This window comes from Bipolaris victoriae (genome assembly GCF_000527765.1).
Source record: "Bipolaris victoriae FI3 unplaced genomic scaffold scaffold_33, whole genome shotgun sequence".
NCBI classification, from domain to species: Eukaryota; Fungi; Ascomycota; class Dothideomycetes; order Pleosporales; family Pleosporaceae; genus Bipolaris; species Bipolaris victoriae.
In genome coordinates this window covers 72,219-94,108 of record NW_014575359.1, presented here as the reverse complement: position 1 = coordinate 94,108, position 21,890 = coordinate 72,219, and the positions used below count along the sequence as shown (strand labels likewise).

Genomic DNA, 21,890 nt, shown 5'->3' with positions numbered 1-21,890 from the left:
ATATTGCATTAGTGGGCCCCCCATTGCAGCGAAAAACGCGAAAAAAAAGAGCCCCCGTAAAGGGTGCATGGCTGCCAATCTGTTGTTTATGCATATTTGTTAGGCGTCTAAACCTGCATGCCGCCGATCGAGACATGTCCAGCCTTGACGAACGGGTTACAGAAACTGTCTCCGATCGACAGCCGTTTTTTTTCGAGCGCTACTGCGGGCAGCACGGTGGCAAGAGTGAACCGGTGAGGCTGTACCTCTTGGGGTTTGACTCTTCTCTACTAGCCGTAAATTCTCGAACCTCTGCCGTTGGCTCCCTTCTCGCCAGCACATACTATGGGTCTCTCTCTTACAGAGCCGCAACAGGACCCGCAGCTTATTCATTTCCGCAAGCCCTCTTGCCTCTCGGTTGCTACTGGTGGGCGAGACGCGCTTGGGTACGTGCTACACTGGTCTGGTGCATTATATTACTCCATCCCACAGTAGGCACTTATGCTTCCCCCACCCCCGTTCGACTGACTGCAAGCCGCTCCCTCTTCCTTGCCCCTCATACATTGGCATCCTCCCTCTTCCTTGAACAGCTGTCATTTCTCTATTGGCACCTGTCAACCACACCTTGAACTCAATCTGCTGTACAACCACTGCCACGACTTACCTCCCCTTCGCCCTGCCCTATCGTCACCGCCAACAAACGCCTGCCAATTCACCAATTCCTGTACAACCGCAGCCCTACTTTCGGACGGCCAAGTCGCCATTGAATCACCCATTCGTCATTTTTTTCCCAATCGCTCCATAACACGTCAACCACCACCACCACCACCAAATCCGTCCTTTCAATATGTTCTACGTCATGTACCTGACAGGTTAGTACCCAACAGGGCCCCTTTTTTGGCCGTGTACCGTGTATTCGGGTATTAGCTGCCATGTGAGAAATCATATACAAGCACCAATTGGCGTGGGACGGTTTGGCTGGTACTCCTGCCTAACCGCTTAGTATCGAGGGACCCACATGACCAGGCGTTCAAAGAGATACGTTCTGATCAAGGTTTCTGCACAATGTACTTTGTTTTGAGTGCCCGACGATCCAAAGACTAACCGTTGAACGACAGGCCTTTGCCAAAGACGCCACTGGCCCGACCCACTCTTCCAGACCTTCCGCACACGCTACGGCTACGGCTCAACTGTACGAGTAAACAACCGTGAATACTCTACAGATGTTGAGTATGAATCCGAGGAGCTAGCCAAAAATGCTGCCGCTACCCGAGCCTACATGATTTGCCGCAATTTCTCGGTAAATGATGGAATGTACCCAGGCCAGCGACCCGGCGAGGGAGCTCAAGGCCTCCCAACCCCAATTGGAGCGGGCCGACGGAATACGACCTCATCCAACGACTACGATAGCTCAAGTACCATCAGTGGTGGTACGAGCCCTAGGAGTTCCGATTGTGGCCTTGACGCTGCACAAGCGGCTGCAGCGGGACGACGACCAAGCAAGGCTTCCGCTACGCCATCCACTCCATCTGCATGCTGCTGCGGACGCGGATACGTCCGAGCCTATGAGCGTTGCTCAGGCTGTCTCCAGGATGCTGGTTACCGGGTTTAAAGAAGGAAATATACCACCCAGACGAAAAAAATAAAACAAAACGCCCCAATGGACCATGACATCAACCATCATGGCCATCATGATAATCAAATATTTTAGCAACAACGAACGACACAAGATCTTACGAAAAAACCCCCCCTACAACCGCATCGATGTTTCCCACTCCAAAAAGACTTGAAGAGCCCAAGCTCAGCGATACCAACGACCCAAATGACTACGAACCTGTTTACATCTGTTCTTACGAAATCAAGTGCGATGATGACCCTGTTTTTTTCGGCTCGAAACAACGACACTCCTCGCTTCCCATTTTCCTTTGATCTATTTCGAGATGGGCAGTGTAATGTTGTCTTATCCACTGGCTGGGTCAGAGATCACAACGTGCAGGTGTACATACATGCGTATGCACTAGCAACGCGCAGGACGATCTCCCCTCTACCGGACGAACCACACGAACCCTTTTCCACTCGTTCTACACTTTTTGTTTATTTTATTTTTTCCCCTGATTGCCCATTCCTTCTGTTCCAGATGGCTGCATAGCGATGGCATTGAAGCGTTTTAGCGAACTGAAGTTTCTTTTTTTCGGCCACCACTGCCCCGACACTTCTCGGGCCTCGTTGTTGACGAGAAAGAGAGGTGTCGAGGACTAGTATACACGTCAATTGGATATTGATGTGACAGAGGACGGAAAATGAAGAACTAAACGGTTATTCTGTATCTCCCCTGTTGTGTTTTTTTTAGGACTGGATGTTCCTTTTTTTCTATCTTTCAAAATTGGATCATGAGATCAAAGTGCAACGAATGTAACGAGTTTTCTTACACCTTTTTCTTTTCTTATCCGTCGCCTCCAGACGTGACTTGGACTTTTTTGTGCAAGTTAGCTAGAAATAATATCCCTAGTCTATTGCCCAACTGGATGCTAGCTCTACTGTCCATCGTTTTCTTTTCTCACTCTCAGCTTCTGGAATAACCCCAGATGTGTATGCGGTGAGAGAGATAAAAGTAGCAATACAAAAACAAGACTGCTGCGCATGAGCCAGATGAACCATTTATATCCTTGTGCCCATAGGCTTCTAGTGCTTCTACTGCCGATACAAGAGATACTTCACTACATCTACACATGACACGCTCCAAAAGAGTTGATCCACATGCAGACTATAATCCAGCACAAAGAAGAACCACAGAGCGACAATCAACAGATTAGACAAGCAAATACTCTTTACTCTCCTTTCACCCTGTTTTCAACTCGCCCTTCTCTTCCAATCCCGCACCTAAACTCACCCAACTCACCCAACCACTTCCATCCATCTCCAAAACAAGAAAAAAAACAGCCCAACATAACACTTTTTCACAACATCTATTCCACATCCACCACCCTCCCTCCCCCCCCCCCCTCTCTCTCTTCGCAAACTCTCCACACTCACTTACACCGTACTAAAAGGAACAGCCCAGAAACTCAATACATGCAAGCTAAAAGAGAAACAAGTCTAAGAAAAGATAAGTGTAATTTTTCTTTCTTTCATTCAGTCATTCATTCATATAAAGAGTAACTATAGTTATATATAAAAAAAAGTCTTATTCCCACACCGCACACATACAACAAACACAATATACCAACTCTCTTTCTCTCAACCATCCAACCCCCACCCCACCCCAAAAAAAAGACAAGACAAGGAAAGAAGATGGGGAGGGGGAAGAAAATAAGAAGAAGAAGATACAGGAAGAAAGAACCCCCACTAAAAAAGAGGTTAGTAAAGAATAGAAAGAGAAGAAAACGAGAAGACAAAAACAAGAGGGGGAGGGAACATGGATATAATAAAACAAGTGATGGAATCTTTTTTTCTCCCTTTCTCTCTCTCTCTCTCTCGTACTCTGTCTCTCTTCTTCCTACTGACACAACAAAAGACGTGGTATATAAAGTGTGTGTGTCTCTGAAAACGAAAGAGAAAAAATCTCCCCTCCATCCTTCCCCTCACTCTCTCTGCCAGGCCCGGAAAATAAAATAAAAAAGGAAAAAAAAGTTGGTGTATCATATATCAAAGCCCGCAAACACATCGGGAAACCTCATCCTTCCCAACTGCCCTTCTTCTCTTCTTCCATCCCCCCCTCCCCTTCTCCTCCTACTACACCCTTCTTCCTACACTCTCTCAATAACATGCTCATAAAATTGTTCCCGTAAAAGAAAAAAACAGACACACACAAAAACAAAACAGAACAAACAAAGAAAGAGATTACCTTTCCTGCATCTCTCTCTCCTCCATACCATGCCACTCCCTCTTTCTTCGCCCGATTGTAGAATAATTCTTGAAAAAGGCATGAGAAGAAAAATAAAAGAAGACAACAAGCCCGTGTGTTGTTCCTGAATCGGACGATAAAAGGGCCCCAGTTGTGTGTGTGTGAGTGTGTGTATCAAAATCACCCTTGACAAAAAACTCCCAATCCATGCCCCCCCGTCTGGAAAACGAAAAAGGTGATTTGGAACCCCCGACCCCCCATTGTATAAAAAAAACTCCCAAATGCAAGCAAGAGCAGCAGTAACGTATAGCACAAATGATGAGACCCCGCCCCAGCCTTTTCTCTCTCTATGTTGGACCAGAGGAAAGGAAAGAAGAAGAGGAACATCATCGTTGACAGAAAAGCTCAATCTCACCGAGCCCGCCACCGGGGTTGATATTACTTTGCTGTTCTTTCCAGTTTTCAAATGCCTCTTGAACGTCATCGTCACATTGTATGCTGACATAGGTGTTGTCGCTGTCCAGGTATTTTAGCTTGACCTGACCAGATCCAAGAGACACTGATGTCGACCTCTGCAACTTTGCGTCAATGCGATCCTTGAGCGACTGGTAGCTGATGTTGGTGCTGACGACCAGAACCATTGAGCTGCCTGCCGAGGGACAATGGACTTTGACTTTGAGTTGAGTTGGTATGCTTGGATCCTGGCCAAGTGGAGGTGACATGTTTCGAGAATCCATCGAAGCTGGCGTCAGGGTACCTTGGCTGCGCTCGAAAGATGATGCAGGCGTCATGGTACGGTTCACAGAAGTAAAGCTTGGATCATGACGCATGACACCATTGTGGAACTCGGGGGTCTGGTTTGCCAACTCCGAGGCTGTCCGTTGCTGAATGAGGCGGTCACGTTGAATGGCAGGTGATTGAGTCGCCGCTCGTGGTGGTGCTTGATTGGGAGAATTGCTGGCGCTGCGGTTGACAATGGCCGCGTTGTAAGCATAATGCGTGGGGAAGGGCGGTACTTCAGGTACTGGTTGCTGGGGTGCTCTTCGTGGTTGACCTTGGAGATGGGAGTTGATATCAGGGCTACTAGCCGCGCGCATCCGTCCTTGGGCTGCAATGGTGGCGTTGGCGGGTAGTGATGGGCGTTGAGCGCGGGCTGACTGGTGTGCATTGTTCTCACCACGAGATCCGTGGCGTGATTGTGCGGGGGCAGTGTGTCGGTTATTCTCTTCATGTGGGTAACCATTTGGTGCTGCTTGCCGGGGAAAGGGGAAAGTGCCGTTATTTGATGATTGACTGGTTCGTGCATTGGAGTGTGTTGACATTGGGGTTTGCAATGGTGTCTCTGCTGTTGGAGAAAAGTAAGATTCTTGATTGGCGGCATTCTGTATCTGCTGAGTACGCAGTGTTAGTGGTGGTTGGCCGTTGTAGCCTAGAGGGAAACGCGGAGGTGGTACTCGGGAGTCTCCGTCATTTATTGGAGGGCCGCTTTCGCCGGTTGTGGAACGTGACCGTAGGGAAGGAGTAGAGGAATCTTGTCTTACACCGTATGGATTGCGTAGATAGCCAGTCGCGGGATCAATGTCATCGTCGCCTTCATCGTCATCGTCTTCTTGGTAGGGGTTCTCCAGAACTTGATCACGCATGTACGCAAATTGGGTATCTGAGGGTTTAGAGTGTGTCGTACTGGCACTGGTCCGGGCCTGGTCCTTCCATATGCGTCTTTGGGTGTCAACTTGCATGGCCCATTTCTTCATGGTCTCTTCCGAAGTGAACTTGATAATGAAATTTTCAATGCCGGGATCGCCTTTCCAGAAGATTTGACAGGTATATGAACCTACAAGTGTGAGTTTGGGCTTACGTGAAATGAGAATGTAGAAGTAGTCTTACCTGGTTTTTGGAGTGATATTGTTTCTGTAACGTTTTGCATGAAAATGCGGCCTTTGAGCTGCAGTTTTGGCTTTCCGTCCTTAGTGACCAGAGATCGGGTAGACATTTTGTTCTTGGGCTTGTTGACATTGATTTCTTTGCAACAGAGTAGAATCATTTCAAAGAGGTAGATTTTGTACTGAGCATGTTAGCTGACTGCTTGTGGGAGTTGAAGCAGAAGGGAACCACCTACTTCTCGTTCCTCGTTCTTCGAGCTCATACTCTCTCCTTTCAAAACTGTGTACTGGCCGTGCAAAAGAAGGTCACCAAAACCTTCTATGCGATGGCCTTTCCAGTCTTCCACAAGCATCTTGAGTTCCTCGACGGCTTCGACACGCTCCTCGCGAGCAATTGCATCGTTGGTACCTGCAAGTACGGAAGAAGCAGCCTCGATACCTTTTGATATGTCTTCTCGCCGACCTTCGTCCAGATCGCCTTTGTCTCGAAGTTGCTGCACCGTTGCGTTAGTAAGAAATAATTTGAGTAGACAAGGCCGCCTGAGATCATACCTGGAGAAGAAGTGGGTACTTGGTAAGTCGCTGGAACGGTTTGAGCAAGAAGGATGCGAGCAGAGTGGGCGATTCAACCATTTGTCGCATCTCTGGTGGTCCTCCAGTCTCCTTGAGCTTGTCGAACTCGCGCATAGCCGTTGCCTCGCATTTTCTTTGGTTTGCAATATACGGCTCGTAGACTTTGAATGCGTCCTTGTACAAAACGAAGAGGTTTCCCCAGTTTTGCTCCTCGGCGGGCTGTGCGTTTGTCTGCTCGACACGGATGAGGAAACGGCGCTGGAAATCAAGGAGGGCGTTTAGGTTGAGGAAAATGTCGTGGACCAAATCTCCGTTAATGACACCCTTTTCTTCCACAAGCTTCTTGAACTCTTGCAGCAGTTCCAGATGCTGCACATAGGTGCGTTCTGTCTTGACCAGCTCGTCGATGATGTGCTCGCGTTGGGTGCGCTTGGTGACGACGCCATCTGCATCCTCGCCGGATTCGGCAGTAACGCCAGAAATCTTGCCTTTGGCTACGAGTTCGTCCAAGACTCGGTTGACTACGTTGGTGACCTGTAGAGGAGGAGGAAAAAAATACGGGTTAGCGGTGGGGGAAATGGGGGGGGGGGGTGTAGATGCGGGTGTAGACAGATGTGCTTACCTTGACAAAACCAGTTGTGTCGTCACCGTAGAGGTCGCCAAGAATGAAGCAGCTCTCCTGGGGAATTCGAAGGTCGGCGACGCAGCTCTGGATAAACTTGTAGCAGGCCACTTTCTCGTTCTTCTTGAGGCTCTTTTCATCCTGCTTGGAGTTTGGGATGGTGAGCAGGGTGCGGGGCTCGAGGGCGTTGTAGAGCTCCATGAGGGGGTAACCACGGCGAAAGGTCCTCCAGAGCAGGGTGACGGGATCAGCATCGTCGTCGGCCTTGTCCTTCTCCTCGGCCATCCAGCGGTCGAAGCCGGGGATGCCGCGCAGGCGCATCTGCAGCGTCAGGCATCGTTGGAACAGCGAAGTGTCCTTGTCGGCGCGCTTGTTGAGAACGTTTTCCGAGGCTTCGACGGGACCGCCGTTGACGGGCGTCGACGAGGTCGAGGGGGGGAAGGTCGAGGGGGGCCCAAAGAGGGTCGAGGTGGAGGTGGCCTGGGTGCTCTGGGTGTCGCGCGCACTGCTGTGCGAGTAGGTCGAGTAGGTGCTCTGGAAGCTCTGGTGCGACATGAGGGCAGGCGGCCCGGTCGAGGTCATCCGGGCGTGTGCTGTCTGCGTGGTTGGCGACGGCGACGGTGGTGGTGGAGGATGGGAGACGGTATAGGTGGTATGGGCTCTCACCAGACCCGAGTGAAACGATAGTCCGCCCTCCATACTGCTTTCATGGATCTCCTTGCACCAGGCGCTAGGCTCCCTAGGCGGTCAGGGTCGCTGCCAGCTAAACCTCACACGGGGCGGCCAAGGGCTGGGGGGGGTCGTGCGGCCGACGGCCAGCATGCAAAATGGCGGCTCTTGGGCACAGGGCTGCAGCTCCGGCTTTTGCGGGAGTCTGCCGGCGATGGGGGGGTGGGAGTGGATGTGCGAGCGCGTGCGAATGATGCAGAGATGAGGAGAAGAGGAGGAGGAGAAGAAGGAGAGAAGGCGTGTGTGTGTGTCTGTGTCTGGGAGAGGCCGTCGAGGATGCCGCCTGTGTGGCATGCCCGCCCGCCGCCCTCAAAGGGGGCGCGTTGGCTGTTTCACCCGGGCCGGCAGAACGACACGTGACGTGCATGGCGATACAGTGCGTCTGTGTCTGCCATGTCGTGGGTGGTCGTGTATGTGTGTGATGAGTGCGTCTCGTACATGGCACACCTACAGAACCCGCCGTGTAAGCAGGCGGATGGGTATGACAGGAGTCGTCGGTTGGGCATTGCCCACCCATTGCCCACAGGGCGACGCGCCGTGAGTCAGGCGGGCGGGCGTGGCAGAGGCTGCTTCATCACCATGTGTGCCGTGGAAATGAGTGGATCGACGAGGCGCCGCCCTTCCCTTGCGACGACAGGCCTGTTCTGCCGGCAGAAGGGGATGCCTTGGGCCGCCATCCACCGCCTTATTACATTACATACTAGCATTTACTCCTCCTCCTCCTCCTCCTTCTCCTCATACCACTATACTGTGTACTAATCTATATGCACTCTGCCGCTCTCCCTGACCACGATGACGATGACGATGACAATGACGATGCCCTCCCTCCCTCCCTCGCCGTCCGTCGTCTCGTCTGTGCATAGCGCACCGCGTTACATAGCCGACTCTACCTACTTACTTAGACTACATACAGCACTAGCACTTACATAGATAGCACTTGCACCCCTTTCTTCTTCCTCACCATCACCCGCCAACAGCACCTTGCAATCCATTGCGGCACCGGCATATTCCTCCGAATGACATTGCATGCTCTTCTTCTCTCTTCCTCCTTCTCCTCTTCTTCCATTTCCTCTGACACATACTATTAACCCATTACTAAGACATTCTCTTATCCTTCTGCCGTGCTTGTCCCGGCGTCAGACTGCTCAGTGCCTCTCCCTATCCCTCGTCCGCGCCCCCACTAACCACCTCCCCAATGCCCCACGCTCCCACTCGCACTCCCCCTCTCCCACCACGGCCGCCAGGCGCTGATAAGGCTGGCCGCAAGCTTCTAGTGCTGCTCCATGGGCCTGATTCTAGCGTGGACATGCATCTGATGTCTCACAGCCGAGCCATGTCGCCGCACCATCCGGATGCCGCGTGCGCCTAGGCCCAAGGCTAGCCGCAGATCAAGAGTGAATGCGGTTCTGCGCACGGCCGCCGTGATGGTTGCCGCAACAAACGACATGTGCCTGTCGAGGCGCGGCTGAGCAACCGTTGACGCTTCAACGCGACGCTCAACTCTGCTTCCGCCATCCATCTGCCATCCGTGACATGTAGCCTTGCTGCCATTCACCCTCGCTTCCTCACTTTAGTCATCTCGCCACCCGCCCCATCTCGCTGCCATCACAAAGCCCGCCAGGCAACACTGCGCCTCACCACCTGCAGCCCCCTCAACCCGCATGCCTGACCAGGACCTCATCTGCCTGCCCTCCCTATACATCCATCCATATCCACATACATATTCGTGCATAGCCTCTTGCCCATCGACCATACCATCACCCGCCCGCTAGCTCCAGCCCGTACCCGTCTCCACTCGCCCAACCCACACGTCACCCGCCGCTCGCGCGCGCACCACAATGGCAGGCCCTTTGGCCAACGCCAACGTCCAATTTTCCGGCCCACCCTACATGCATCCTTTCCGTCCCGCCTCCTCCATGAGCGCCAACCGTTTCGACGAGGGCTACTCGGAAGATACCAGGAGCCAGAATGAGGGCGACATGGTTATGCAGACCGACCTGAGGCTCGGTGACTCCCATCGCAATCCCGATCTGCCCTTCAGCCTGCCCGACTGGGTTCTGGCTCTGAGCGAAAATGAGCGTAGTGGTACGTCTGCCAGTACCCAGCTGACCCAAATCAATCCTAACATGCCATTCTAGAATTCGCCTACGCCATCTTGCGCTCGCTGCGCACCTCGTCCATAGCCGGCATCGTCGAGAAGCTGAACCCCCTGCTCCATCTCGATCCCGTCATACACCTACCCCCCGAAATCACCTTCCAGATCCTCTCCTACCTCAGCCCAGAAACACTGCTGCGCGCATCCACATTGTCACGCGCATGGAGGGAACGCGTGCTTGACAGTCCTCTCTGGAAACTACTCTTCAGGCTCGAGGGCTGGAACTCAAACTTCTCCCAAGTGCGTGCATTCGAAGAGTCGCAAAGGCAGAAGCGCGCAGATTTCAAGGAAAAGGAGCGCAAGACGCGACATAGAGCAGCCGAAGATACCGATTACGGAAAGCCGTCCCATAAGAAGCGCGTGCGGAATCAACAACTTTTCGGCGACGGCACTCTGCCAGACAACGGAGCGCAAAATGCACTCGATTCCCCTGCTAGCCGCCCTACCGGAAACGCATGGGGTGAGCAGCATGGTGCAGTCGAGGCCGACGACAGTCCTGTCAAATCAGAGGACAAGATGGAAGGCCTGTCGTTCCACGGCACCTCGCCTCTCGCCTCGCCTACCAATGCACTACGCCGGGAAAGACGCCAAGGCCTACCATCCGAAGACACTACATCCTCGACAACTTCAGCAGTCTCCAATAGCCCCCCAATACATCCGTCGCTTCTTCTTCCTGGCCCGGAAGCTAAGATTAATTGGCAATTTCTATACAAGCAAAAGAGGCGTTTAGAAGACAACTGGAGCGCTGGCCGATTTACAAACTTTCAACTTCCACACCCTAACCACCCAGAAGAAGCCCATACTGAATGCGTGTATACCATTCAGTATTCGGGCAAGTATCTCGTCAGTGGAAGTCGAGACAAGACTATCAGAGTCTGGAATCTGGATACTCTGCGCCTAGTGCACCCACCGCTCATTGGCCATTCGGCTTCAGTTCTCTGTTTACAGTTTGATGAGCGGCCCGACCAGGACATTATAGTGTCTGGTGGGAGTGATTGCAGAGTCATCTTGTGGCGGTTTTCAACTGGACGCATCATTAAGGAAATTGAAAAGGCTCACTCAGAGTCAGTCCTGAATCTCAGGTTCGATGACCGCTACTTGGTGACTTGCTCAAAAGACAAGACCATCAAAGTCTGGAATCGCAAGGAAATGATGCCCACCGATGATACCTATCCCTCGTCAACCATGAAATCAGCCGCCAAATTTCCATCGTATATAATTAATATGCAGGACTACGTCGCTCAGCAGCATTTGCACCTTAAGCCGCTTGCCCCTTACAGCCTCATCATGACTTTAGAAGGTCACGGTGCAGCAGTAAATGCCATCCAGATTCTCGACGGACAGATTGTCTCTGCATCCGGCGATAGAAGCGTCAAATGCTGGGATGTCCGGACCGGTGCGTGTACACGAACCTTTTCTGGCCACACAAAGGGAATTGCTTGTGTCCAGTTTGATGGACGACGCATCGTCAGTGGAAGCTCAGATGAGAGTGTGCGTATATTTGATCGTGCTACAGGTGCCGAAGTCGCCTGCTTGAATGGTCACAGTAATCTTGTGCGCACCGTACAAGCCCAGTTCGGAGACTTGCCTGGCAACGAGGAAGAACTAGAAGCTGAGGCTCGTAGTGTGGATCGAAACTACTTTGCTGCGCAAGCTAGCGGTATGTTATCTGAACAAAACCTTAGCAGAGCGGAGCGACGTGCCCGCAACGCTGGGTCACGCGACCCAACCAAGGTCTTTGCCTATGGGGCCAAGCTACCCCCAGGAGGCGGAGGCAGCAAATGGGCGCGCATAGTATCTGGATCTTATGACGAGACTGTGATTATTTGGAAGAGAGGACCTGATGGAGCTTGGGAAAAGTCTCAGACATTGCTTCAAAACGACGCAGTTCGAGCCGCGGGCGGCCGACCTAGGAGGCCTGTCGTTCAACCTGTAGCCAACGCAAATGCTGCGGGACAACATAACAATCAGCAACTCAATGCCGCCCAACAAAACAATTTCCAGACGCTGGCGCAGCAGGCTCAGGCACAAGCCCAAGCAGCTCAGACTCTGGCACAACAAGCACATGCTCTTCACGCAGCTTCACAAGCTATGCATGGCCCAATTGGCAATAACGCCGCCGTGAGTAACATCACAGCCGGGCCTGTCATAGCGCCCAACCAACCAGTTAGCCATGCAGCAGTCGGACAGCCAGGTCCAGCAAATGCGCAACCGCATCATCACCACCACCACCATCACCATCATCACGCTCCACACCCACTAGCTGCCCCCCTCAACACAAACGGTACCAACTCACGAGTATTCAAACTCCAATTCGACGCACGTAGAATCATCTGCTGTAGTCAAGATCCCACCATTGTAGGCTGGGACTTTGCCAACGGCGACAAAGACATCACCCTCGCCAGCCAATTCTTCGGCGATTCATACTAAACACTTTCTGGCGTTTTTATTATTATGTTTATGTAGAATGAAAAACGAACACCTTATCACGTGAATAATTTCTTTCCCCCCCCCCCCATCCAGTCCAGTAACCTCCTTACGTATCAAACCACTCCAACCCATCCTCCCTCCCAAACACCGCCCGATACACCCTATCCCCATCCCCCTTGACCACCTCCTCCGTATGTATACTATGCAAACTATATACCCTCTCCTCCGCACTACTCCCATCCGTGCCTTCCTTTGCAGCCCCGAAAATCCGAATGTGCACGTATCCATCCTCCAGCGCTGGCAACTTGACTTTGCCGAATAAATGGATGCCGTACGCGGATGTGGCGGCGCGTACGAGTTCCAAGTCCGAGGCGGTGAAGGAAGTTAGGGAGGTGTCGGAGAGGTGCTGGACGCGGGTGAAGTATTCGGGTTCGTGTTCTGGTTGGGTTGGGTTGGTTTATGCGATTTTATTTTGGATGGATGGATGGAATTTGATGATTTAGAGTGGATTTTAAGGGGAAAGGGAGAGGAAGAGAGGGGTGGGTTTACTATCATGGTCACGACGTAATTTTATGAGTTCGGCTTTTACGTCTTCGAGGATGGAGGAGAAGGCGTCGATGGAGGCTTGGTGCGGGGCATGGGGTTCGGAGAGGCGGACTGTGTCTTCGGTCGCCATTGTTGTTTTTCTGTTGTTACTTTCTGATTGGAGTCAAGGAGAAAGAGAACCAGTTCAATCCGATTTATTCGAGGGAATTGGTAAGAAAGGTGGTCAGATACTAGAGGTGTTTTGGGGGTAATCATTAATTCAAGTGTGTAAAGCAAGAGAGGAGGGGGGATATGTAGATTGCCAAGAACGACCCTAAAACTCGGGTCTGGTTGCGCAAACCTGCTTTCTCACGTTGCTTCCAACATTGTAAGCTGGCGTGAAGATCAATGAGGTGTAAAGTGGGGATTTTCGTGTATGGAATACAGGGCCTGGACCCTGCAGCATATGGAATGACTAGCAAGACTCAGCTGCAACGCGTACAGTCCTTTTCCCCGCACTCCATCACCCGCTTGATGCCTTTGACGCGAGATCTTATACAATGCAAAGCACTAACACGTGATAGAATGTTTGTTTTGTTGGGCTTGTTAGCTTACTGGGCCAATGTGACTCATTTAGGTAATATTGACATCTGGCTACCCAAAAGAGGGGCCAAAGGGCGCGCTCTAGCGCTTTCCGATGGTAAAAAGCAGTTTACCGTTGAAGCAATGTTAAGAGATTCCCACGCAATGTTTATTTAAAAGAAAAAGGTATCCTTCATAATATCTGGAAATGAGTTGATACAGCTCCTCTCCTCGCAACACCGAAGCAAAAAAAAAGAAGCTTGTCTACGCAATGGCTAGTACCACAACCACAACAACAATCTACGAAGACCACATCGAATTAACACCGATACGGCCGCCAAACATAATCACTCTCAACATCCCTCAAAAGAAATCCTCGCTCCACTCTGTCACATCCTTCACCCAAACCCCCGATGAAGCCCCCGAAAATGCAGCATACTCCGTCTCCGCCATCCCGGACGGCGGTTACGGCTGGATCATCGTGCTAGGCTGCTCCATAACAACCTTCTGCCACAACGGCATCATAAACTGCTGGGGCGTCCTGCAAGCCGCCCTCCTAAACTCGACTCTTCAAACCGTCCCCCCCTCGACCCTCGCCTACGTCGGCTCCCTAGGTCTCGCCGGCGGCGCTCTCTACGGCCTCCTCGCCATACGCCTGATGCGGCACGTCGGCTGTCAAACCACCATTTTGCTCGGCATCAGCCTCATGTCGCTGAGTCTCATCGGCGCGAGTTTCTGCACGAAGAATCTGGCGGGCTTGTTCGGCACGTATGGGGTTGTTGGGGGCGTGGGCATGGCCATGGTGTATGCCGTTGCTAATACGCTGCCTGTACAGTATTTTAGCGCGCGCCTGGGGCTTGCCAATGGGCTTATCAAGCTGGGCGGTGGCATAGGTGGGTGCGTCATGGCGCTTGCGTTGGAGGCGCTGTACAGACGTGTGGGGATTGCGTGGACCTTTCGTATCCAGGGTTTGCTTACGCTGGCTTTGGGGCTGCCGGCTGCGGCCATGCTCAAGGATCGAGTACCGTTGCGGAACGTGCCGTTTGTGGATGTGAGCATGTTTCGCAGCGGTACGTTTATTGCTACGTTTGTTGCGAGTGCTATTGGGGTTTTTGCACTCTTCGTGCCGAATTATTATCTGCCGCTGTTTGCGCAGTCGATTGGCCTTAGTCCTACAACGGGCGCTGGCTTGGTGTCTGCCTTTAACGCTTGCAGTGCTATTGGCCGTTTTATTGCTGGGCCATTGTGCGATAAGTTGGGGCCGCTTAATATGTTTGTCATTACTATGGCACTCAATGCGGCGAGCATGCTGGCTATCTGGCCTGTCTCGAGTACCTTGGGTCCCCTCGTCTTGTTCGCCATCATAAACGGAGTCGCCAATGGTGCTTACTTTACCACCCAGCCCACTGTCGTTGCTGGCATCTTTGGTCCTGGCCGCGCGGCCGTTGCCATGAGCATGTCTGTGACGGGGTGGACCGGTGGCTACCTCATGGGCGCACCCATTGCTGGCTATCTTTTACAGGCTGCAGGTGGGGGAAAGGACAATGCTGCGGGTCAGAGTATTGATGTTTATCGCCCAGCCATCTTCTATGCTGGCGGTACGGCGACGATATCTGCACTGTGTGTCATCTTTGCAAGGCTCACAGTAGCAAGGCAGTTCAAGAAGAAAGTGTAATTTCTCTGAAATGACTGAGATACAGTAGTTAGATTTCTGGTCACTTCGCGTATCAGTCTAATGCTTTGATATGATCCAGTAAAAAGTATTCTGTTCTTGAAGCACTTCATTCATCTTAATTTATGCATTGCCCGGTAATAGAATGATACGATTGATTTTCAAGCTTACAGAGGGGGGTATCGTCATGTTTCAGTCAAGCAGAGAAATACAAAAGGCCCCATCTACAAAACAGAGCATGCCTAAGAAAAGAAAAACGAAAAGGAAATCCCTACCGGAGCACAATATCCTTCTTGACTGGGCTCCGCCGAGTCCACGCGTCCTCGTGTATCCTCGCCACAGCCACCCGCTCAGCATGCTCACCCACCCACTTAATCAGCATAACGTTAAGCATTTTCCAAGGCCCAGCTTCAAACTGCTCAGCCGCAAAATCGTCAACCTCCTTGTCCCACAAAAAGTGATCTCCAGTCCAGATGGGCGTGCCAGGCGGATGCATGGTATTGAGACCAGCAGGTTTACGGTTCTCAGGACACGGTTTGCGCCATAGATTACGTGAGAGTAGGACAAATTCGTAGGGCCCTGTGGATGATGGCTGGGAAATAGAAGATTCGTAGTCCATAATTACACCACAGTGCTGGTCGTCTTCATTGATGAGGTGCGAACAGGGAATTTGCTTGCCCTCGTGGTCGAGCTGCTCTGCGCTGAAGCCATCCGCGGAAATCGTCGAAGCGGTGAAGCGCAAAGTGTTGGAATCCGTCTTGTGATCTGAGCCCCGTGGAACGTGAAAATAAGGCGGGTATTTGATGCGGAGGGAACTGCTGCCCTTTTCTCTTCGTATGGTATATTGCGCGGATTCGGGACCAATGTGGTAGTTCAAGACTTCGGAGCGAAACCACTCGCCCTCGCCACGCGGCGTCTTGTAGACGTCTGGACAAGTAGTAGGGTCAAAGGGGAAATTCACGGGACCGCTGAATGCAGACCAACTCCAGCTTGGTTCGTCCGTATCTTTTCGATTCAAGTGGCCTGCAGGGCACCATAGCAGTGAGAAATCGAATACAGCCTCGGGCAGGCCGTGAATGAACTGGCCACCGCAGTTTTTGGTCAAGGCTTTGGATGCCTTTGTGAATTCTTTTGATGGGTAGGCCTGGTTTGGCGAAATGGTGTTACAGACGAGCTGATTATACTTTCGGAAGCCATGAAACCAATTTTCTACCTCGCTAAAGTCAATGTCCTGTGACTTGTTGCTGCCCATGCTGGTACTTGATGAGGAGCGGAATCTGCTGACTATTTCGCGTACTGAACCACGGCGGCCGGAAGTGCTTGAGCGTGGCGAGCGAGATTCGTCACTGTTACTTCGTGCTGGTTCTGGCGCCAGAAAACCGTTTGCTGTTGTCGGGCTAATGCTTTTTTGTGGCGATGTTGAACGCCGCGAGAGTGGGCGACGGATCCAGGCCGGCGATAATCTGTCCAAGGTAGAGGGGTTATCGGTCGACATGATGAGCAGCGACATGGAGTGAGCCGGGGAATTTATTAAAAGGGATATTCAATAATGTAGAATCGTCGTCAAGGTTACTCTTTGGCCAAGGCGGTGAGTGTGTAGAATGATAAAACGAATGCTTTTAGCGACGAACAGGTTGGGCGTTGAAAGACGAACAGCGGCTGTCGCGCCTTTTTGTGAATCCAGCTCACTTGTCAATGTTGCCGCTGTGAAATGGCTGCGCCCCTTTCGGCATGTTACGAAGGTGTGTTTGGAGGGGGTAAGTATGTGTGACGCTGCGGGCACTAGGAGTAGGAGGAGGCTGTGCATGATCTGGATCACCGGGCTCCACCGTGCCCCAGTTATCTGCACCGACTTGACGCCAGCCGCTCCCAATCATGCAGTCTCGGCCTGTCCTGACTGTGGTGCAGGGCCAAGGTTTGCTTGTCGATCATAAGCTTTCGTCAGCTCTTGCGACCCGACTGTCAAGATGGGGATGCCCATCTGGTTGTTTGGACAGGAGCTCGAAGCGGGGGTTGTGCCAGGAAACGTTGAATTAAAATGCTCACGGAAACGATATTGCACATGTGCAAATTGTCGGGCAGGGGCTCACCGTCACTCGCCACCTAATCTCCTTGTTGCTCCAGGGACATGGGGACATGCCGCCACTCAGAGTGGAAAAGCGGCCGTTGAACAGTTGCAGTTGTTTCGTCCAGTGTCAGAAAGTACCAGTGGAAAGAGGCGACGCCGAGCCAAGAATCGCCTATGGCATGCGCCACATGTACTGCGCCACACACGTGCCACAGCGGGGTCGCCTCTTCCCCATGCTCGCGTCAAAGGCAGCCGTCGTGACGCGTAGTTTTGCACAGCTCTATAAGCCGAACTGGCGAGCGCACCGGCCGGAACCTCCGTATATCCACCGCAATTGGAACCATTGCCACCATGTCTGGCTACGAGGGTAAGTCTGCTCGTCTGGAAGCATAGTCGGTAGAATAACCAGAGGCAGTCGAGCACAATATATCCACCAAGGATGAAAAGCCGCAGCAGCCCCCGCGTCGACCAGACCTCTCCACCTTCTTTTCGCAGCTCGAGCTTGTAGATACATCCGATCCACGGTCACACACAAACCCCAATGCTCTCCCCCAGCCCGAGAATATGGCAGCGGCATTCCGCTTACTCGCGAATGCTTTCGAGACTATGCGCGGACGACCAGCGGACGAGGCCAACGCAGAGGGAGACTTGTTGGCTAGCATGATTGAGATACTACGCGAGAATGCCGATGATCCGCCCACTGAACTTAAGGGCGTACCCGACAGCTTCCTGGACGAATTGGAAAGGGTGCCCAAGGAGAAACTAAAATCTTCCGACACATGTCCAATATGTGTCAACCCTTTCCTCGAAGGTAGGCTGCATATCGCACCAGGAAGGAGCACAGCTGACCAAGGCGTGCATAGACAAATATCCGCTTGTGGTTCAGCTTCCATGTCACGACGATCACCGCTTTGATCTCGACTGCATAGGCCCGTGGCTCAAGCTGAATTCTACGTGCCCTCTTGATCGCAAAGAATTGTTGAAGAAAAAGCAGCCCCCTCCGCCGCCCGCTGACGACGAGGAGGATTATGACGACATGTATGCCTGAGAGGGTAACCACACATATTGCATTGCATCGGAGTTAGGCATTCGCCGCAGATAGTGAATACGACTGCTGACAAAATCGACAACGGGTACGCCTACGGTCTCCGGTCAGCATCTGTGCCTGCAGAAGATACACTCGCTATCTCCCAACGGTTGGGAGAGTATAGCTGTCATGCGCAACCCTTTCCCACTTGTCCATCCGCGAATGATGATGTGAGACTTTTTTGTTATCCATGCTTACTACCCAGCTTGATTGTGCGTCTCCTTAGCTTTTCCTAAAGAGCTACATGGCCATAACGAGTTCCTCACTTTCATCCATGACTATAATCACTGTGCCAGCGCGGGTTGGATAAGACTCAGCGCTGTACCCGAGGAATCGGCGAGCATCACATGAAAAATTACCCGACGAAACTATCTATATACATGTGCATATGCCCACATTTCGGTCGGACTATAAATGTAAACCTGTTTACGTTAGGGATCTCAAAACCAGGCGTTCGGGCATTGTTTCGCCCCACGCAAAGCGGGCCACGTGCTTCTTTCTGGCAACGGGAATCGAAAATCGGGTCGGACGCCTTTTTTAACGCCGAAAATCGAATCGCGTAATTTGACACTTTGCATACTATCTGCCTTTGGTTGGTAACGAACGATTTTAGTCCTATTCTGTCCTGGTCACCCATACATGCAAATACCGGGGTGGCGGGGAGAACGCATCAATTTTGGCACTAGCGTTTCTACAGAGAATCCTTATGTTACACTCGCCGTCATACTCCGTCTTTAGTTGTTGCGCGTCGTCCGCGTACGATAGTCGATGTCGGCAATCGCAGGATCCAATGACAAAGTACCCGTTTGTCAGATGCACCCACCGGTTGGAGACGATCTCAAAGGTACGACGTGTCTTGCAACAGCATTGCGTGGGTCCTTGTAGCAACAAGACTTGTCATTGCCGAGCAGTTTTACTCGGGCAACGGACGTCGGAAAGGGATGATAATCACCGATGAGATGGACCAAACAGTAGAGTAATGCGACACAACGGGAACAGTAGATCCGGAAAAGTTCGATCGCCTAGGATACGGTAGCATAAGCCTCAGTCGGGTTTGGTGCGCCCTGTCGATGTTGCGCATGCGCTTGCCGTGTGCGCTTTGCGCATCGCGGAGATAGGGCGTTTAAGCAGCGGTCGCGCTCTGATTACTCGCTCCATAGATGCTGATGCGTGGCGTGGTATCAACAATACAGCGCATTTGTTTTTTTAATCTGGATGGATCAATTTGCTCTGGAACCTGGGGACGACGATGAGCTGGGCCGAGAGGTGCAAGAACGAATTACATCCATGAGGACATCGTAACAACCATGCGTGCCAAAGTAAAAATGGCTACGACGGTATGCGGGTACCAAGAAAAGGGCCGGATGTGGACGCCCTGTTAGCATGGATAATTCTCGGCCTGACCCTTAAGTGCGGACGAATTGCGGCCGGCACCCCAATTGTCAGCTCCACATCCGCCATCGCCATCGCATTGCCTTCGCCCCGCTATGAAAGTAAGGTCGCACCCTTTACAAAACGATGTGTCGACAGACAGATCAGAGAACCCCAGTATTGCATGTTCTGTGAAGCTAATATGGATATGCCCAGCAACGCGAGTAACCATTCTAGGAAAAGAACATCCAAAAGCCCCCGTCGGGCTTGTTGGCAATGTAGGATAGGAGATGATATACTAGTGTGTTTGGGGCAGTGTACTGACATTTCCATAGGCAAGAAACGCAAGGTTCACGCAAATGTAGGCCAGACCAGTATGCCATCATTGGTTAGCTTAGACCAAAGTATTGCAGGGTCTGCAGATGAGGAGAATACTACATGCTCAGTGCATATGGCGGAAAGACTGAGCAAGCTTGAACAGCTCTTTGAACGATTTGTGTGTCGCAAGGGTTCGACGAATAGCACACCGAGTGGGCTGCAAAGTCCGCCCTTGACTGCATCGGGTTCGAGCGAGAAGATCAGCAAATGGTGTAGATTAGGCTTGTCAAGCGATGTGCGGAGCGAGTCGTCGATAGGAGACGGCATTGTGAGTTCCCTATGTTTTGCTGGCACGCGACCCACTGACAGTAGCAGCTCGGTGCACAAACATGGACTTCGGCACCTTCGATACAAACACTTGTGGATAAGCAAGAGCGCAAAGAATCATGTGAGGTATATGACCATGCCCATCGATCGTTGGTGGCTCTGCTGCCATCACAACACGACGCGGATATTGTGTTTGAGTCGTCGAACGGCTGGATGATACTCGAGAACATGTATCGAGCGTCGGAAGAGATTTATGTGCGCAAAGACATCCAGTCATACGCCCTCGACATGCATGCAGTTGCTCAGGAAAGATCAATCATTGTGGCTCGGACGCTTCTGCACTTGGCCATCTGTCTTAACTCACTCCCGGCCGACTTTGATGTATCGCGACTGTCGAGCATACACGACTTGGACGCAACCATGCAGAGCTATGTTGCAACGGTTACATCTATTGTTGCCTCGTCAGACGAACAGATGATGACACTGCACGGGCTTGAGACGCTGCTTCTACTCGCATTTTACCACTTGACTAACGCATCACTGAGGCAGTCGTGGCTGGTGGTTCGACGCGGCCTCAACCTGGCCCATCTCATGGGGTTTCAACGCATTATAACGCAAGAAGACCAGAAGCCACCGATTCCAACGGTGACGAATGCAAAGGGCATATGGCGTAGCTTTGTTGATGTGGACCGGTATTTGTGTCTGCATCTTCGGCTTCCTTTTGGGGCGGAGAATTATCCAGTGCCAGCGGACGCGGACTCGCATCTTCAACACCGTGCGAAGCTCAACGAAATCACTAAGCAGGTAGCGGAGCTGGACCGCGAAGTGTCGCCGCAAGGGTACTCTGCAGCACTTAAGCTGGATGAGAAGCTCGAGATGTACATGCGAGAGATGCCAAAAGAGTTTTGGGAGGTGCCGAATATTCCGCCTACAGCACGATCGCCCGAATCTTCAGCAGCACTGGAGCGACTGATAGTCCAGATGTTTCACTTCGAGACACGGATGTTTATTCATCTGCCATACTTACTGCGAGCTCAACAGGATAAGCGATACGACTACTCAAAGGTGACGGCACTGCACGCAAGTCGTAACCTCTTGATGCGATGGTTTGCGCTCCGAAACGCCAACATGACGCAGGCGTGCTGTCGACTGGCGGAGACGGCCGTGTTTATTGCGGCTGTGACGCTTACATTGGACATTGTGATTGATCTGAGCTCAAAGGACAAGATGGAGGTGCAACAGACAAAGGGAACAGATTTTGCCATGATATGCCGACTGATTGGCGAGATGGAGAAGCTGGCCAAGGCGGGAGGAACACGGGAAAAGATAGCAGCTCGCAGTGCCATCACACTGAAGAAGATGCTATCGTCGTTGGATCCGAACCGACAGACGACCGGGAACACACGACACACGCTGCCATTTTTCGGGACAGTGGAGATGGAGTTTCAAAAGCCACCGGTGCGGACGGGGTTCGACATTGACTCTGACGCGGGAAAGCTGATGAATGCAACGGCATCTGGCGATCGTCTGCCCGTCCTCTCGTTTACTAGCAATTCGCTGTGGCCAACATCGGGGTGTGGGACAGGATCGACGGTGGATTGGGATATTGTGCTGTTCGATGGGTTGGAGGATCAAGACACGGAGGGCAACTGGGTGTTCTAGGTACAGTAGGGTGGATGGGATTACTGGCGGTCGGGGCGGCAGTGTGTGTGTGTGTGTGTGTGT

General features: G+C 52.0%; 8 protein-coding genes across 8 annotated transcripts; 5 read left to right on the top strand and 3 right to left on the bottom strand.

The window, feature by feature from the left end:
- Positions 1-826: 826 nt before the first annotated feature.
- Positions 827-1,591, top strand: COCVIDRAFT_96546 (hypothetical protein; the record flags this gene model as incomplete). The annotated part of the gene is made up of 2 exons (XM_014702139.1): positions 827-851; positions 1,098-1,591. 2 exons carry the CDS (start codon positions 827-829, stop codon positions 1,589-1,591), a joined length of 519 nt encoding a protein of 172 aa, XP_014557625.1.
- Positions 1,592-4,209: 2,618 nt separating this feature from the next.
- On the bottom strand, positions 4,210-7,600 carry COCVIDRAFT_96661 (hypothetical protein; the record flags this gene model as incomplete). Its single annotated transcript, XM_014702138.1, has 5 exons — positions 4,210-5,657; positions 5,711-5,888; positions 5,943-6,200; positions 6,259-6,813; positions 6,902-7,600. 5 exons carry the CDS (start codon positions 7,598-7,600, stop codon positions 4,210-4,212), a joined length of 3,138 nt encoding a protein of 1,045 aa, XP_014557624.1.
- A 1,868-nt stretch (positions 7,601-9,468) lies between these two features.
- COCVIDRAFT_96688 (hypothetical protein) lies at positions 9,469-12,215 on the top strand (the record flags this gene model as incomplete). The annotated part of the gene is made up of 2 exons (XM_014702137.1): positions 9,469-9,715; positions 9,769-12,215. The coding sequence occupies 2 exons, from the start codon at positions 9,469-9,471 to the stop codon at positions 12,213-12,215; spliced, it is 2,694 nt and encodes an 897-aa protein (XP_014557623.1).
- A 106-nt stretch (positions 12,216-12,321) lies between these two features.
- On the bottom strand, positions 12,322-12,891 carry COCVIDRAFT_36903 (hypothetical protein; the record flags this gene model as incomplete). Its single annotated transcript, XM_014702136.1, has 2 exons — positions 12,322-12,653; positions 12,765-12,891. 2 exons carry the CDS (start codon positions 12,889-12,891, stop codon positions 12,322-12,324), a joined length of 459 nt encoding a protein of 152 aa, XP_014557622.1.
- A 702-nt stretch (positions 12,892-13,593) lies between these two features.
- On the top strand, positions 13,594-14,997 carry COCVIDRAFT_96506 (hypothetical protein; the record flags this gene model as incomplete). The annotated part of the gene is made up of 1 exon (XM_014702135.1): positions 13,594-14,997. The coding sequence occupies one exon, from the start codon at positions 13,594-13,596 to the stop codon at positions 14,995-14,997; it is 1,404 nt and encodes a 467-aa protein (XP_014557621.1).
- A 268-nt stretch (positions 14,998-15,265) lies between these two features.
- COCVIDRAFT_25758 (hypothetical protein) lies at positions 15,266-16,489 on the bottom strand (the record flags this gene model as incomplete). Its single annotated transcript, XM_014702103.1, has 1 exon — positions 15,266-16,489. One exon carries the CDS (start codon positions 16,487-16,489, stop codon positions 15,266-15,268), a length of 1,224 nt encoding a protein of 407 aa, XP_014557589.1.
- A 924-nt stretch (positions 16,490-17,413) lies between these two features.
- Positions 17,414-18,110, top strand: COCVIDRAFT_25757 (hypothetical protein; the record flags this gene model as incomplete). The annotated part of the gene is made up of 3 exons (XM_014702102.1): positions 17,414-17,429; positions 17,478-17,873; positions 17,926-18,110. The coding sequence occupies 3 exons, from the start codon at positions 17,414-17,416 to the stop codon at positions 18,108-18,110; spliced, it is 597 nt and encodes a 198-aa protein (XP_014557588.1).
- An 807-nt stretch (positions 18,111-18,917) lies between these two features.
- Positions 18,918-21,827, top strand: COCVIDRAFT_25756 (hypothetical protein; the record flags this gene model as incomplete). Its single annotated transcript, XM_014702101.1, has 3 exons — positions 18,918-18,993; positions 19,856-20,166; positions 20,214-21,827. The coding sequence occupies 3 exons, from the start codon at positions 18,918-18,920 to the stop codon at positions 21,825-21,827; spliced, it is 2,001 nt and encodes a 666-aa protein (XP_014557587.1).
- Between the last annotated feature and the right edge of the window lie 63 nt (positions 21,828-21,890).